The following is a 17,858-nucleotide window of genomic DNA, read 5'->3' as shown; positions in this document are numbered from 1 at the left end:
CGCCATGGAGTGGATAGTCCCGCGTTAGAGTTCTTAGACGCTTTCCCTTTGTAATTTTCAGGATTTTTGTTTAGCTTGTATCTGACCATGTCGAACTTTTTCTTAATAGATTATTGCCATTCAAACAAATTAATACCAAGAAAAGAACAATTACAAAATTCTATCAGATGGTGACAACTGCCCAGTCTACTCACTCCTTTCTTTGTGAGCCTATTAGCAATCATTGACATTTCTAGGGATGCGTACATTCTTCTGCTACACACCTCAATTTATCTTTTATCTCGTTTAAAAGTTGACCAAGTCTCCACCAACCATCCTCATCATCACTTATCTATGTGATTATGTTTGATGAATCCCCTTCGATCGATAGTCTCCCCTATCCTCAGATTTAAGAGGCATTTATACCTGTTGGGAGCGCTCTTACCTCAGCCTCCGTCGAATCTGCCCTGAATATGATATGTGATGTCAACTTTGTTGTCTCTAAAGAATACCCCGTCCCTCCTAGTTGGACCAGAGAGAGCAACCATCAAATTTTAGTTTGATAATGTTTGGTGGGTGGTTATCCATCAAGCTTTAACCTTCTCCTTTTGACATCTTCTGCTTATTGCTTTTTCCACTTCCTCAAAATCATCCCTAGAAAAAATCATCTTGCCTCTTTTCTACTTACGACCTAGTTGGCTGATGACACTTTGATCTTCATAGCAGCAATTAATTTGGATGATGTTGACTTTGTGAGGAATGATGTCATTTCCTCTTCCAAAGAAACGATGTATTGGTACTATCCTTTGAATTAAGCGCTTTGAAAAATGAATTGACCATGAATTCTCCAATTGGATCCGGTGCACACAATCTCTTATCCTTGCATTCCTCTGATACATCGCAGTTTTCCAACATGCATAGAAGTTTAATCGACCTTTCAAATTCCTATGCATTACCCACATCCTCTCTACTCATAACATTCTGATATTATTGGCATTTTTATCTTTAACTAAACTATAGAGGCTCGGAAACACTTGACTCAAAGGGACATATCCTATCCATTTATCTACCGGCCTACCCCAAGCCTCCCTCTTGTCATCTGCCCCCTCTCCTTCCCCTTCTAACCTATACATAATCCCCCATTTAACTCTTCACTTGTTGAGCCATTATTATTATTATATATAAATATTTTTATTACACTAATTCCCAATAATAATGTCAGATTTGATATTAGCTCAATAAATATCTGAACTGTAAGTATTTGAGACAATATATGCCACTATAAGTAATGCTTGATTACATATTCTAATTGGTACCTGCAGGAAAGAGTAAAAGAGGAGAGCTAAGTATTTTCCCGAGATCATTTGTGGTCCTCTCACCATGCCTCCATATGATGCCGAGGCAGAAAGCTACTCCCGGCACAGATAATGTTTATGCAAAGGTGAGGAAACATATGAAGAAAACTATTATATTTCTTATCATGTCACCTTGTCATTGCAAGTCACTTTGTGCTGGATGGATATTAATTGTTTATTCACTGGTTTACAGAAAAATGAAGCGAGGGTGACCACTGATGTATGGATTCCAGGAAATACCAGGAATCCGGAAACATACATTTTAAAAGATCAGGTATCTCAGTATTAATTCATGTTTGGAAAATTTCCCTTAGTTGTGTCTATTGTTTTGGATCGAAGACTTATTTTGGCTAGTTTTATGTATCCAAAAGCCTTGAGTTTTGAGAAGCCAATGCTTTCTTATTCTTTCTTCCATCACGCATGCATATATGTGTGTAATTGCATCTCTTGGCACTTCCCTTTTCAGATGAAAGTGTTCCAAGATACTACTGCCTAGCCTTTTGATGTGATTGTACTATACTTTTCTTTGCTTTTCGTACCAAAAATACTCTTCAGAATCTTAGAATAGAATTTGTTTAGAAAGTCAATTTATCTGATATTTTTCTTTAAATGATTATCATTAAAAAATATGATGAAGATGCAAACCTGTTTATATCGGCTTCTTATGATGCCATTATTAGTAGTGGGTTCAGTCTCGTACTTCCATACCGACGCATGGTCGTCCTTTGAAGCTTGTCTTTATGTGATTGCCCTCTCATTATCAAGAGTGTACGAACAGTTAGCGTATGAGCTACTTGGTTTTCCATTCTTTTCTTTTCCAGGTTGTCCTATATTCTGCACATTTGATTTTTTGTTGTTTTGTTTTTTTATTGATATAATAGTTTACAGTCTTTTGTTAGTGTTTCTCTTCATATATTCTATGTATTTCTGCTGGTATTGCCACTCAAAAAATAATTACTCAATCCCACTACTCATCTTTTGCCTACCACTGCCTGTAACTACCGTAATAAAAAAAAGAAAAAAAATGAATTTGTTAAGCTCTCTCTCTCTCTCTCTCTCTCTCTCTCTCTCTCTCGTGCGTGGCACATACTTAGGAGCATGGTTTTAAATTTCGGCCGAATTTCGGATTTCGGTTTGGTTTTCAGCCGGAATTTGGTCATGTTGACCGAAATTGTAATCATTTCGGCCGAAATGACTGAAATTTGAAAAAAAAAAAAAAAAACATTTGGTTTTGGTAGGGAGTGAAGCTAAAACCGAAACCGAAATTTAAATCCATGCGTAGGAGGAGGTATATGACCTTGGGAACGCAAGTGTTTTCCTTAGTTCTTTTTCTTCTTTATTGCGATTCAATTCCAGTAGCACACTACCTTTGGTATCCATTCATCGAAGAAAAGGCAAAATGTCTGTTGTGGTTCCTTTCTCTTTCCACTGTCACTGGTCTTTCCGTTTTGAAATCAGTCCCTATTACAAATCAATGTTGCTCTTGCTGCTGTTGTTTAGACAGATCTGTATGCTTTTGTAACTGCGAGTGGAATAACTGCCCGGTAGAGCCGAGGAATTTATATGTTCCAATAAAGTGAAAGAGTTCATTCTCAAGGGTGTAAACCAGCAAGAATTATCATTTTCAAAAAAAAAAAAAAAAACCAGCAAGAATTATCAAGAGGCGAGTCATTAATGTTCCTCAAACTCAAAGTCCTTGAGGCCTTGCAAATGCCCTTGAGGGGGTGACCCCGAGCTCTACTGTTGTTGTCAGGTTTTTCAGTCTGCCTGAGTTGACATAGGTTTCTGAGAAGAAAGCTTGCCCATTTACATTCTTCTCCCCGTTTTAGCTATCCATGTAACTACTTGTTTATTTTTTATTCCTTCTGCTATTCGAGTCCAGATGTATAATAGCTTTTTTTATTTTAAGTGCCTGGAATTGAAGAAATTCAAGAACACAGAGCAGCCAATGCCTCTGTTGACCCTGCTGTCATTGTACTGTGACTGTCTTGAGATTTTAGTTCTCACGGCTGATATTCGAGGAAAATGTATGGTCCCAAGCATGCAAAAGCTCACACAGAAATACTTTTTTCCCTTTCCTACTAAGAATGATCAACTGGCTTTGGAGCCCACCCAGTATTAGTCACACGACAAAAAATGTTGAAATTGACTAATTCTTTGGTTGAAAATGCCACCACTGTCAACACTTCATTTTTTTCGGTTCTATTGTCGCTAACCCAATACACGTGACGCATGTCGCAACTTTACTGTCTCTTCAACAAAGTGACTTCAATATTTTTCTTTTGCGTATGTTTTTTGTTTCTTTTAGGGGTTTGTCTTGTATGCGGTCTTTGCCATCTGATAATACTTTATTTATTTACTGCATTAATAAATGAGGATATGCTCCATACTTGCTTAAAATTTGGTTTTTGCATGATTTAGGAAACTCGATATCGGCAACGATATTTGGATCTGATGTTGAACATGGAGGTTCGGCAGATATTCAAGACTCGAGCTAATATTATTTCTTATATTAGACGGTTCCTCGACAAACTTAATTTTTTGGAGGTTTGTCTCTAATCCTTATTATTCTTTTTTGAAATAAGATATTACTAATTTTGAAACTTCAATTCATCTTTCGTTTTCTGTTAATAGCTTTTGCTCACCATCAGGTAGAAACACCCATGATGAACATGATCGCTGGTGGGGCCGCTGCCAAGCCATTTGTTACCCATCATAACGATTTAAACATGAAATTATTCATGCGAATTGCCCCCGAACTTTATCTTAAGGAGTTGGTTGTTGGTGGGCTGGACCGCGTTTATGAGATTGGAAAACAATTCAGAAATGAGGGGATCGATTTGACCCATAATCCTGAATTCACTACATGCGAGTTTTATATGGCTTTTGCCGATTACAATGACTTGATGGAGCTCACTGAACAAATGTTAGCTGGTTAGTCCTTGATGAGTGTAAATGCATTTGTAAACAGTGCAAATATGGTATTATTGATATGCCTTGTTTGTATGTTTATGGATTTAATGCCATTATTATAGCTACTTTTTTTTGTATGTTACCTTCTCTGGATTTTAATGCAGTTCGTTTGAAACAGGAATGGTCAAGGAGCTAACTGGTGGCTACAAAATTCAATACCATGCAAATGGTTTGGACAAGGATCCAATAGAGATTGACTTTTCTCCTCCTTTCAGGTGTGTGTTATAGTATGTGGTGTATCAAACTACTGGGGTTGGTAAAACCAAGGTTTGAGATTTCAGTTTCGGCTGGCGGAAACCAAAATTTCATCCGAAATACCGAAATTTCGGGAAAAAGTAAAATTTGTTTTTTTTTTTAAATTACATTTTCCTGAAATTTCAAAAATTTGGAAATTTCGGCCGAAATCTGGACTGACACCGGAATTGGTATTTTCGGTGTTGGTCCGAACTGATATCCGAAATTTCGGTGTGTCAGCCGAAATTTAGAACCATGGGTAGAACCTAGTATATTGCGTAAGAATTTCAGTAGAAAGGATATTATCCAAGTTCTTGACTTCTGCAGGAGGATAGACATGATACAGGAGTTGGAAACTATGGCCAAACTCAACATTCCGAAGGACCTTTCAAGTGAAGTGGCAAATAAATATTTGGTAGATGCTTGTGTAAAGTTTGATGTCAAGTGCCCCCCTCCTCAAACAACAACTCGATTGTTAGACAAGGTAAATTCTCAAACATCTTTTGCATCTTTTCTTGGTAATGGTTAAAAGACTGTATGCTTTATTTTTCCTTTCGCGTTATGATTTGAAAATATGCATTATAGAGAGTTCTTGTACAGCAGTTGAATATGAAGATTTCTTTTGAATGATAATTTATTTATGAAGATGGAAATGCAGTTCAAGAGAACAGAAAAGCATTACTTAGCCCTCTGAACGTCTTCTATGCTGTTTTAGGTTATTTTACATATTTTTTCATTGAGATGCTTAAAATTTTGGCTTTTAGGTGATAATATTGTTTTTGTGGAAATTTTTTGTACATTCGTCTTGTTAAATATCAAGTGCATATTAATCTTCCTTTGAGAAGAAGAGTAGACCCTTGGCATAGCACATCCACTTGATTTAGTTGAAATATTTTATGCATGGCATTATGTTGTTGCTTCAGCTGTTGATTTAATCCATCAACTGTTGTATATTAATCTTCCTTAGATAAGAAGAGTAGCTTCTTGGCAAAGCCCACCCACTTGATGCAGTGATTGGCTGAATACAGATGTGGTCCATTTTTCATAAATAAAATGCTAGAACAGTCAGGAAATGCGGAAACTTCAGGAGAATGTAACAGGAAAATCTCATATGTTGTAGGTCCTTGGAAAAAAAATTGAGAAAGAGAGAAAGCAGAAAAGCCAAAAAGCAAGTGCAAAGGGAAAAAGGGACCTATGGAAATGGGCATCGATAGTAAAACTATGGTACATAAAGATTTAACGATTGAAATGGGATCTGCAAAGAGGGGAAGGAAAGCTTCAGACATTATTGCATGAAGATTCTAACATGGAACATAAGATCATTAGGTGCTGGTGAGAAAAAGAAGGGCAATGGAAGAGATCTTACGTTGAGAAAAAGTTGACATACTGATTGTTAGATTCGATGAATGTTGTGGTGTTGGAAGCTCTAGGTGACCAGATATTCGGTAAATATGACACAGAATGGAAGGAATTACCGGCAGATGGGTCGGCTGGGGGTATCATCTTAGTCTGGAAAGAACTGAAATTTGTTTGTGAAGACTTAGAATAGGGAGAATGTACTGTTCTAGTAAAGCTTAGAAATGTGGAGAATAACTTTCAATGGTTAATACTAGCAGGAGGATTGTTTGGACCTATTGATTCAAAAGCGCGTAGGTTTTGGAAAGAGTTTGATAATATTTGATAATGGTGGAGAGGACTATGGTGTCCTTGTGGAGATTTTAGCACTATTTCCTATACAAGTGAAAAGAATACAAGAACACCCATGTCAAAGTTTGATAACTATGGCGAAGTTCTCAGATTTGTTTCAAGGATAAACTGATCGACTTTTGGGGACACACAATACAAATGGCTTAGCAAACAAGCAAATCCAGTGTCATGCAGATTGGATCACTTTATAATATCAAAATAATGAGAGGAACACTATCTGGTGGTTTTCCAGAGGCCACTGCCAAAGCCAACCTCTGATCACAATCCGCTAGTACTTGAGATGACGATTTGGACGGGTGATCCAAGCCCTTTTGTATTTTAATACCACGTTCAAGAAGGCTGGGAATGGTGGAAGGAGATCCATGTAGAAGGGTGAAAAGGTTTCCAACTCATGTATAAATTGAATTAGTTGAAACGAAATCAATGATTCGAGAGAAATAACATACAAGGCCCCAAATACCAAAAAAGGCAATTTAACTAAGGTAGAAGATGTTGGCGCTGTCAACAAGAAATATTCTGAAGTCTCTTGCACTTTATTAAGAGGCTGATGCCATTGAAGAACTGAATACCTCATGGAGAAGGGCGAAAATCGACGCAGGCGGACATGGAGAAAGTAGAACGCTCTCAACGAATAAGAAAAGAAAGAGAATGGAAGAATCCTCCTTGGAGACTGGTTTTACAATGGATGTCAATACCACAACTACAGAAGGAGGACGGAATGTCGTTGATTAGGAGGACTCAAAACGAAGTACTCGACTCATCAAAGGAATGATCAAAGCGTTAAGGAGAAACGGGGGACTGTCAAGCCGTCTCTAGCACGCATTTGGCCGGAGGACAGAACACCAACTTTTGATGAAGTGGGGAACTGTAAAACGATTATGATCGATGGGGAACAAGTTGATGAAAGACTAAGACTTATGAAAAAATGCCTCATTGGGAAAGTGAAAAAGACCGAATGGAATGGGGAGGAGATTTGGAAATGGGCAAGATGGTTCTTGTGTCTGCCGGATTTAAGGGAGCCATTTGTCTTATGTAGAAATGAGGTTCTATTCACTTTTCAGAATGAAGATCATGCAAATAAACTTTTCCATATGGGTGCTAAAGTTTTTGGTGAATATTTGTCATCCATATACCCATGGCATCCTGCGCATAAGACTGGGGCGAAGGCGATATGGATGCGGTTCTATGGCATCCCGCTCCATGCCTGGGCAAGCTCGACTGTTGGTACATTGGGAAGGTTGTTTGGTACTGTGGGTCCAGGATCCCGAGCGCCACGTTTGTGCGTGGGGGTCTATTGTTCTAGCGTGAATGTGTCGTGTCTGCGTTTTCCGTGAACTTGGGACCAAGATCCAAATTTCACGCAAAAGAGTCTCTCAGAGTCGCCACCTATGTTAGGGCCTAGGACCTGTGTCTGCTTTTCCGATGAATTCGGGATAAAGATCCGAATTTCATTGGAAGAGCAGTAACCAAAGTTATCCTCTAGGTCTGGGCCTAGAACTCGTAATTTTACTCTGTTTTTAGGCATAATCTTTACAGAAATCTGAGCAAGGGATATGGTTACATTTGGGGAAGGTGTTAGGCACCCCTCATGCTCGGGTAAACCCTGCCTCTTGACTTGTCTTGGCAGTTTTTAAAGAACTTTATCGAAAAACCTTCGCTTTTTATCCTTTATAGCGATTAACCTTGGTTCATATTTTGAAAAAGACGTGGATTTACAAAAGAAATCGGTTGATATTATCCGAAATAGGGGTGTTTACTGCGTGATTCGAGTCTAGAGGGCTGGACTTATGCGTAGGTGAAAAGATTCTTCGTATGGCATTCCCATCACTATTCAATCCGGCTGTGAACAAGGAGGCCATGTATTGGAATACATGGTAAGGAATCACGTTGACAGGCAATTATTTTGGGATATTAGGTTACGCAGAGATCTGAAAGACGATGAAATCTCTGTTCTGGCTTCCCTTCTCCAACTTTTACATGCCCAATACTGCTCTGTTGAGCCCGACGAGAGAATCTGGGTCCCTAACGCTCAAAGAGATTTTTCTGCTAAATCTTTCATTTCTGAATTGAATAATGACACAAAAAGGCATCCCAGCGGGCTTCTATCTGGAAATCAATCGCGCCTCTGAGGGTGATTGCTTTTGCTTGGATTGTTGTACACAAAAAAAATTAGCACATGTGATTGCCTAAAGGAAATGAAAATACACATGGCTAGCTGGTGCGTGTTGTGCAATGAGGCGGAGTCGATCGATCATCTACTACATTGTCAGTTCTCGTATCGTCTCTGGACGGGCCTGATTAAAGCATTTGGAGTTAAGTGGGTATTCCAGAAGTCGATCCATAGGGTATGAATTGGATGGGGGGGGGGGGGGCTTTCGGTGAGACTGGACAAAAGCTTTGGAAACTTTTACCATATGCCCTCATTTGGTGTATTTAGAAAGAGAGGAACAATCGTATATTTGGCGAAAAAATAAATCTATGGATTGAATTAGTATTGAAGTGCGGGTGGAACTGATTTCATGGGTGAAAATCACTTAGGGGATATCATACGGAAGTAGGGAAATGATTAGAAATTGGAATGCGGATCTGGGAAAAGAAGATACCGCCTAAAATTTCTCCGAAATGGGCGGCTCCACCTTCGGGATGGCTAAAATTGAATTTTGATGGTAGCTCTATTTGCAATCCTGGGATGGCGGGGATTGGAGGCCTTATTCGGGACAAGAGGGGGCAAACTTTGATGTCCTATTCGGGGCCGATTGGAACATGTGATGCTAAAGAGGCGGAAGTGAGGGCGTTATTCTTTGGCATTAAATGGTACTCGTTAAATTACTCAAAGCCTGTAATTGTACAGGGGGATTCAGCTAACGTGATTGCTTTGGCCACTGAAAAAGCAAAGGGGCCTTGGCGGCTTCGAAATTACATTGCGGAAGTGAAGGTCTTAGTCAATTTGGTGCGTCCAGTTATCAACCACACAGGAGGCGTTCGGCTAACGAATTAGCGGATGAATTGGCCAATTTGGACTTGATGAGCATCACAACTCCCGGAATTGTAACAGGGAATGGGGTTGGGTAGTGGTTACTGTCTTACATTTCTCTTTTATGTAAGTTTCAAGGGCTGATCGGTATGTTGACCGGCTGGGGACATCTTGTCCCCTGCTCGGTTTCGTTTTGATTAATGAAGGTTATCTTTCAAAAAAGAAGAAGATGTTGGTGCTATCAAGGGGGTTATATCCGAATTGGAAGAGGAAAAGATGGAAAGAGAAGTCATAAAGAACCAGTTTGAAGATCTCAAGTGGGAAGTTGGAGGCTAAAGTTGGCAGTTGTATGGCTAATGGAAGGAGACATAAATGCCTTTTTCTTTCACCCAATGGCTAATCTCAAAAGGAGAATAATATCAATTTATTGCTTTCAATAACGGAAAGAAGCCAGTAAAAGAGAAAGAATAAGATCAAGGAAGTCATGTTAAATTTCTTTAAGAGACTCCACTCCTTAAAAATATCATGTAGACCTCTCCATGATGGCCACACTTGTATATATTTGGGAGCAGAAAAGGGTTGTTGGCTAGAAATGGAACTTGAGGAAGATAGATTCATTGAGCAATTTTTAGCATGGAAAGAGATAAATGTGCAAAGAAAGAATGGATTTCTGAAAGCATTTTACCAAGAATTGGATTCGTAAGAATGGGTCTACGGAAGTGTTTAAAGAAGTTCATGAGGGAGGATAAGCTAGGACATTAATACGACATTATGTCTTTTATCCCAAATAAGAAAGGGGCAATAGAAAGGACTTCGGCTAATTAGTTGGTCTATAACCTATACAAAAAAGTGAAAAAAATTTAAAAAATTTGGACTCAGATGAGAACTCGGTCAAGGTAACACGGAGTTGACACAAGCAAGTAAATGATTGGCACAGTCAACTTTCTCTGACAGGGAAAAATAGAGCTGATTTGGGCAAAGTTGTTGATTGACTTGGTAGTGCAAAACTCGAACTCGGACGAGAACTCCACGGTAAATTGGAGTTGACTCGGGTGAGTCAGTGATTGACTTGAGGAGCTTTTAAACAGTGGTTTGATGAGCAACACCGTGACTTGAAAAGATGTGTTTCTCACGGTGATCTCAAGTTTTCGATTCTTTTCCTGTTAGCTATATGCTTAGTCTAAAGGATGTGTGGGTTCACATTTTGTAGTTTTTCGAAAAGATGTGAAAAATGGAATAAGGAGTTGTTGTGATGTAATGATTTATCTAGTATTACTTATAATTAATCTTGTGTATGCATCATGCATGCTAAAGTGGATGTGCATATGGTCAATTGGATGCATGCCAGTTCAATGGATGTGCTTGCCACAGCTCATTAAACAGTTAATCATATTTGATTGACGGGGCAGTGTTCTTCAAGTTTTTTATTCATTACTAAATAATGCAAATAATAAAATAATTCTAGTAGGAACAATTAGATACATTTTTGTACTATATCTTCTGTATTTTGGATGTTAATTGGTGCAAATTCCATTTGTCTAAAGAAAGTCGATGCATACTACGAGAAAAACATGCGAGAACTTTGTTGCCCTTAGCATCTGTTTTCAGTTCAGATGCAATGAAATGTATGGGTGACATATTTTGTGATTATAATTGGATGGCAGCTTGTGGGTCATTTCTTGGAGGAGACATGCGTAAACCCTACTTTTATTATCAACCATCCAGAGATAATGAGCCCATTAGCAAAGTGGCACAGATCGAAGCCAGGGTTGACTGAGCGTTTCGAATTGTTTGTCAACAAGCATGAGGTACGCCAATCCCATTATTTCATGTTTTTCAGACTAATTATCTTTTTTGCTTTCTTAGTCTTTCCTCTTATAATCACTGTCATAACTTCTCAGATATGCAATGCATATACGGAATTAAATGATCCTGTTGTACAACGTGAGCGTTTTGCTGAACAACTGAAGGTACCATTGTTTAATGGAAGCCATCTGATTGATTGAACTTTACGACATTGCCATGAAAATTTTGTTCAAATGTAAATTTGGTTCCAGGATCGACAATCGGGCGACGATGAGGCAATGGCTTTAGATGAAACATTTTGCACAGCTCTTGAGTACGGGTTGCCCCCGACGGGTGGCTGGGGATTGGGGATTGATCGGCTTACAATGTTGCTTACTGATTCACAAAATATAAAGGTTGGGTATTACCATGTCAAAATTTATTTTTTTGTTTATTTGTGTCAAAATTCTACTCTTCCAGATGTGTTATTTAATAATATTGGTTGTAACTCTTATGACTGGCACAGGAAGTTCTTCTCTTTCCGGCCATGAAGCCTCAAGACGAGCCTTCTTCTAAAGGTAGCTCATTCAAATCTCTCATTTATTTTCCATGAACCTTATTGAAAAAAAATTAATTGCGCTACTTCCGTATCTTCCTATTTTAGCATGGGTAGAGGCGAACCTTCTTTATACTCGTTTGGGAATTGGTACTCTCCGCAGTCCCTGTACCCCTTTTCTTGATGGTCTTCCAGAGTCTAGGCTTATAGTGAAATTAAGAAAAACATTTTCGTGTTGCGTGGAGAGCTTCTCTCTTGAGACTTCAAAGCTCAAACACAAGAAAGGAAATATAGAGTACCATGCACTGGATAATGCTGGTGCATCTACAAGCTCTCTCTCTCTCTCTCTCTCTCTCTCACACACACACACATACACACACACGGACATTCTCTCTCTCTCTCTCTCTCTCTCTAAGTAATGCATTTGGCTGTCTCCATAATTGTTTATAATTTTTAAAAACCAAGTTGTTACAGCCAAACAACTCAGTTTCATTGATGTGAGCTTAAGTTATTCTGTATGTATGTTTTCATTTGTTTCTGTTTATTTTGGTTAGTTTCAGAATATTTTGGTCTAAACATTAGGAGATCCATGGATTTGGAACCAAATCATGGGTCTAAGAAACAGTAAGTTTGACTGAAACCTTCACATTGAGCATTCGTTTTTGGGGATTTTGTTTTTGAAATAACTTGTAGTTTGACATTATATGTTTGTCAACCTTTAGTTAAATTCCTGAGGCCATTATAGACCCATGTATTTGGCACTAGATCCATGGGTCTATGATGCAATAGTTTAGTACTTTTTATTCTTATATATACTTTTTATCTTCTATAAATTAGAGTTTTTTTACTAATTTTTATTTTGTAACCTACATCATTACTAAATTCGAACTTAATATAGCATATGATGATTTACGGTAGCCTAATACTCACAACGTAACATTGAAACATGTTTAAATGGAGTTAACTTTTTGTTTTTCAAATTTAACTTGCATTATATTTTACTATTTCCCTCATTTTTTTTTCATGTTTTTCAAATTTAACACTTTTTAACACTGTTTTCAAACTAAAACCTGGATTCTAAAATCCGCGTATCCAAACGGCCCCTAAAGGTCATTCCATTATATTATGTACACAGTTTTTGTAGAGGAAACTTTGTTCTGTCCTAGTAGACAAACTTGCTATGGATAATTGTTATAACCCTTCAATACAACTGGGTTCACTTCTAAAACTAGCTGGTGATAGTTAAACCTGTAGTGGAGGTCTACTATGCGGCTGTTTGGGTGGTGGAATAAGAATCCTGCTTAACCGGAGAAGGAATAAGCGGGATCCCAGTTCTGATATAAATACCAACCAAACAGCAGATATGTAATACCAAACAGCCCCCATATATTTTTCCTTAGCCATTCCCTTTTGTGTATGTGGGTTTGAAGAAGGGCAGATTGAATCTTATGGCAAGTTACTGGCTTCTTTTGGTTATTTGCAGCTTAGGGTTGGAGATCATTTCAGAATGTGGCGGTGACAACTCCTTTTCTCATGGAATCGTTCTAGTATCACACATCGATTGTTTCAGGTAAATCTATATCTAAAATTGCACCTTATTAGAGTTCCCTTCCCATGTTCATTGAAGGGAAATACAGATTTTGTTCATCTTTTTGTACTTACTTCTCAAAGACATTGGTTTCTTATACATACTTATATTAGCAGTAAAATCACCTTTTGAGTTGAACATAGCAATTGTAATTTTGTTCTTGTGTTGGTTGGATGGAAAATAATGGCCTCTTTGATTTCGGGTTGGGTTAGGGTTGAGGCCTTGGGCAACGGAACCCGACCCCAGCCTGTCTAATTTTATTACGACTTTCAAAATCCTAGGGTTACATTTTTTTTGTATTTTTTCTATTTTTGGCCCGGGCCAACCCGACCCAATTTGGAAAAGATGGGTTGGGTTGGGTTGGGTTGGCTTAGGCTTGAGAGATTTAGAGGTGGGTTGGGTTAGGTTTTGCCCTCATCGACTCGAGGTCACGGTTGGGTAGTGTTAGGCTTGAAGGAGTGCTACCTCAGGTTGGGCTATTGTCAGCCTCTACCCAACCCGGCCGAGTTGCACCCCTAGGCTGTAAATGGAAGAGTTAATCGTGAATTCAAATTCCTAGTTGCTTCAGAACGATTTCTATTCTGATTCCTGTCAATTGAATGGAAAAACTTAAAATAAACAAATTAATTCAAATAAATACAATAAAAATTTCATTCCGACAGGTAGAATCAGAATGCCATCTCTTGTGGCCTTGATTCATGCCCCCTGATTTCGTTCCTGAGGAGCAATCCAAACATACTGGAATCGGGAAGTGCAATTTGCAACCCTATACTGATTACACTGGAATCAGCCCCTGGGCTGGAAACAGATGGTAGAATAGGATGCCAATATCGATTCCTGATCCCGGCCATCCAAACGTACACGCATAGTGGGGCCCATTAAGATCAAGCGTCTCATTATTTTCATATGCTTTGATGGTACAGATCATATGTGGATTAGCCAGGTCTGGGGTTATTTTTTTCTTTCAATCGAATCGAGTGAAGATTTTATTTGGTTTGTTTTGAGAAGATCTGTATTTTTGAAGAAAAAAAGTACCGTGGGGCCCACTTCATGAGATGATCCAGACTGTTCATTTGTTGGGCAACAGGGCAAATAGCCTGTTTGTAAATTGAGAAAAAAAAAATTAACACGACTTGCAAAGCCAGATTCTTTAAATCTCGTCAGAATAGTGTGGGAGAATCAGACTTCAAAGCTTTGCAGAGTATCACTGAATCTCCTATTTTTGCCCGTTTATTCTTCGAGAATTTGAATCATTGCCGAACACGTTATGGATAACGCAAACTTTACAAAATTACTCATTTCAAAAGTAAATTCTCATCAAAATATTCTGATAAACAGTTAAAGGTTCTAGTAATTAATATTAGTGGCTGCAATTTACATAAGTTATAGAGTATCAATTGCTAGATATGTGTTGTCCATCACCCTACTCAAGTCGTAACACTTCCTTAGTTCAAACTATGCCCATTATCCTACTCATGTTTCTAGTGCACCAGGTTTTATATTTGTCAGTATAGAAGAACAAAAAAAAACACCAGGCGACCTCCTACTGCTATGTCAAGCAACGGTTGGGTGTTGCCATTGCCACTCCAGAGTCATGCTGCATCGTGCCTTGCATTCATCATTGGTGTCAATGTCATTGCCACACCAGAGTCTATGCTTCATGACTGCTGTTTTCACCACAACGAATTACTTGAAGAGACTGAAGAACATTTCATATGGACCTATTTACAATATACAATATGTGCTTGCATATATTATGTAGTTTGAAGTTTAAACATGTACTTTGAGCAACATTTTCTAAGAGGGATTTGCTAGGGACCATTGCAGAAGGCATTTTGTAGATAATCTGTTGCATGTAAGACCAGCCACCTCGTGAATGATGACAAAATCTGCTGAAAAGTGAGCTTTCGTAGTTGGTCTGACATGCAACAGACCATCTGTGAAATGCCTTATTTGATGGTCCCTAGCAAATCCCTTTCTAAGAAGGTACACTCTTATGTAAAGTATAAGAAAAAAGAGCATCTAAATTATCAGTTTTAAAACAATGCTGGTCCTAGTCTAAGCAATAAGATATGAACTTGTTTTAGTCTAAGCAATAAGATATAAGAAATTATTAAGTTATGGAGCATTAATTATTAATTATTAGAGCCCTAGCTGTTCATATCTGAAAATGTGTGCCTAACAAATAAGGACGTCATTTACTAACTGCTAAAACGATCGCCAATAGATCACATTCATAAGTAGAAAGCCCTTGGTGTTTGGGCAACATTTGTTTGGTTACAAACCCAATCGTTACTCCCTCTTGAGAGACCATACCACCTAGGGCTGCAACAGGGTCGAAAAACCTCAACCCATTGCCCGCCCTACAGGGCTCAGTGCTGGCACTGGCCCGCCCTGATTGGCCCTGATTGGGCAGGGCCGGCCCTAATTGACCCTAGTGCAAATACCTGTTAAGAGTGCCAAAAATAAAGCAACCACTTATCATATAGAACAAAATGATCAATAAACAGAGAAAGAGAACAAAATAAGACAATATGAATTCAACAACATGACGGGCAATAGAGACAATTAATAATAATAATCTAAAAAAACATCAATCCAAGATAATAGAAAACATTAGCAAAAGAAACATGCACATATGGTTCAATTCTATAATAGAAAACTTAGGGTCGGGCCGGGTCAGGATACCCGAGGCATTAACCTAGAACCCGACCCGACCTGAGTCAGGGTCTAAAAAAATGAACCCTGAGCCGCCCTCAGGGTTGGAAAATTCAGCCCTGATCCTATTCGGGCTCGCGGGTCAGGGCTGACAGGGCCAAACTTGCACCCCTAATACCACCTATAACGCCACCGAAAGCATCACACTCCACTAAGCAACTTTGAGAAGTTCGGCAAAGCTATGACTGGCTTTCAAATCTAGCCTGTGATGATTTCGTCTTGTATTTTATTGGGTTTTGTTGCAATTTGGTATCTCAATTGACTTGTTAAGAGGATGCGTTCGTTGTCTTCATAATTTTCTTTAGGGTATCTCACCAGAATTATAAGGTGTTGCAACTTTGATGGGATTTTGCCCATAGATATTTTTAGTGCTGATAAGCATAGTTTTAAAACTTCCCGTGTCATCGTGGACTCCCCTGAGTCAACTCCCTTTTACCATGGCCGCATTCCTCGTTTTGCCAAATCCGATTTTTTTCTCCAAGTATCTATTAAAGTGTGTTTTCTTCTCCAAATACGCCTTAGACTTGTGTTTGATTCATTCGAGTCACATGTATCACTGGTCAAGCCCTTTTTTAAAGTATATATTCTTCTCAAAGAGTAATGACACATGCATCCCAAAAATGAGCACTACATAATTAATTTCACTTGTATAGCTAGGTGTCCCAAGTGATGAAAAGGGGCACATTTATCATTTCCCTAAGGGCCCGTTTGGATACCTCATATTTTGTGTTTGGATTTGGAATTGAGTTTTGAATACATAATGAATAGATCTGCCAGCTCATGTAAATGAGAGAGAGAGAGAGAGAGAGAGAGAGAGAGAGAGTAAGTACTTTCTACGGGAGGGGAGAGGTTGAGGAGCAAAGAGGGTGAAAGGAAACTGCTAGATTTGTGGATTTTCAATTACTTATTTCCACAACATATTTGGAAATCTGAATTTTTTCACTGTCAATTGCTGATTTGGAAATCCAAGGGATTTGATCCGGATCCAAATCACAACACAAAAAGGGCTGCAAATGTGAGAAATCCAAATCAAAATCTTCTCGGCATCCAAACGGGCCCTAAGTTTATTAGCAAATGCAATTTTGTTCCTAGCACTGAAGAAAATTCATCCTAATATTTCATTCTAGTATGATAATCAAGAGAATGGTTTCCAAATGCAGCCTTAGGTTATGCTCGGGAATCATTATCTGCAAGCACTTTGATGTCTTTTTCTATACTGATAATTTAAAAAAAAAAAAAAAAGGAAATGATTTCAGCACAACTATTTTTACTCATGTGATCATTTATCTTGTCTTTTAGCATTTAATTTAATTGTCATGTAAGTGCTTCTTGGGAACCGTAAAAACCCTTTTACAGCTCTTTAAATACTAAAAGACAAGCAACATGAGCGTCTCGTATCAAAACATATTTGTGTTGAATCATTTCCCAAAAAAATTCGAGAATAATTTATTTGGCAAACCCAACCCATGATACTCGTTTCTCCAAATCCTACCTTTTGTTTGGGTACTGGACAAATAGTTTTTCGAAGGCGATTCCCATTCTCCCATTTTTGCCTGCTTCATCCACTCAAAATGAGAAGTGTTGCCAAACTAAGCCTCAGTTGCCACATCTTAGAGGATTAGAATCCTCAATTGGATGGAATTTTGCTCTATGGCCCAATCCATAACAAGGTCCAGGGGATAAATGGTTTGGACAAGGGCAGGTGGCCCCACAAGTACTTTTGAAGTTTTGGTCGTGGATACGGCCTATGCCATCCACACACAAAAATAATAATAATAATAAAATAAAAGAAAAAAAAGTGAATAACTTTTTTTGTACAACTCACTCGGACCTAATCCTAGAACTCACCCCGGGCCATCTAGTAGTCATAAACATAGTTAGCAAAACCCCATTTTAAACTGTTTTTTTTTTTTTTTTGTTGAGAAAAATGCATTTCATTGGTTGCCGTTTAATACTCCATTTTAAAACTTTTATAATGAAAAATTCTGT

At 38.4% G+C, this 17,858-nt stretch overlaps 1 protein-coding gene across 1 annotated transcript in view; it reads left to right on the top strand.

Annotated features, from left to right (window-relative positions):
- The window catches only part of LOC143854724 (lysine--tRNA ligase, cytoplasmic-like), a 28,522-nt gene extending 15,231 nt beyond the window's left edge, over window positions 1-13,291 (top strand). The window contains exons 7-17 of the mRNA XM_077364823.1: window positions 1,302-1,420; window positions 1,528-1,608; window positions 3,756-3,881; window positions 3,986-4,268; window positions 4,426-4,522; window positions 4,869-5,025; window positions 10,887-11,030; window positions 11,124-11,192; window positions 11,280-11,423; window positions 11,534-11,585; window positions 13,047-13,291. Of these exons, the coding sequence (XP_077220938.1) occupies window positions 1,302-1,420; window positions 1,528-1,608; window positions 3,756-3,881; window positions 3,986-4,268; window positions 4,426-4,522; window positions 4,869-5,025; window positions 10,887-11,030; window positions 11,124-11,192; window positions 11,280-11,423; window positions 11,534-11,585; window positions 13,047-13,051 (1,277 nt within the window). The 3' untranslated portion in view covers window positions 13,052-13,291. The remainder of the gene's footprint in view (window positions 1-1,301; window positions 1,421-1,527; window positions 1,609-3,755; window positions 3,882-3,985; window positions 4,269-4,425; window positions 4,523-4,868; window positions 5,026-10,886; window positions 11,031-11,123; window positions 11,193-11,279; window positions 11,424-11,533; window positions 11,586-13,046) is intronic.
- The last annotated feature ends 4,567 nt before the right edge of the window (window positions 13,292-17,858 follow it).

Source organism: Tasmannia lanceolata, unplaced genomic scaffold (assembly GCF_043159265.1).
Source record: "Tasmannia lanceolata isolate RefF3 unplaced genomic scaffold, GAP_Taslan_0.1 ptg000020l, whole genome shotgun sequence".
NCBI lineage: Eukaryota > Viridiplantae > Streptophyta > Magnoliopsida > Canellales > Winteraceae > Tasmannia > Tasmannia lanceolata.
The sequence above is the reverse complement of the archived record's forward strand: the minus strand, read 5'-3'. Positions and strand labels throughout refer to the sequence as shown.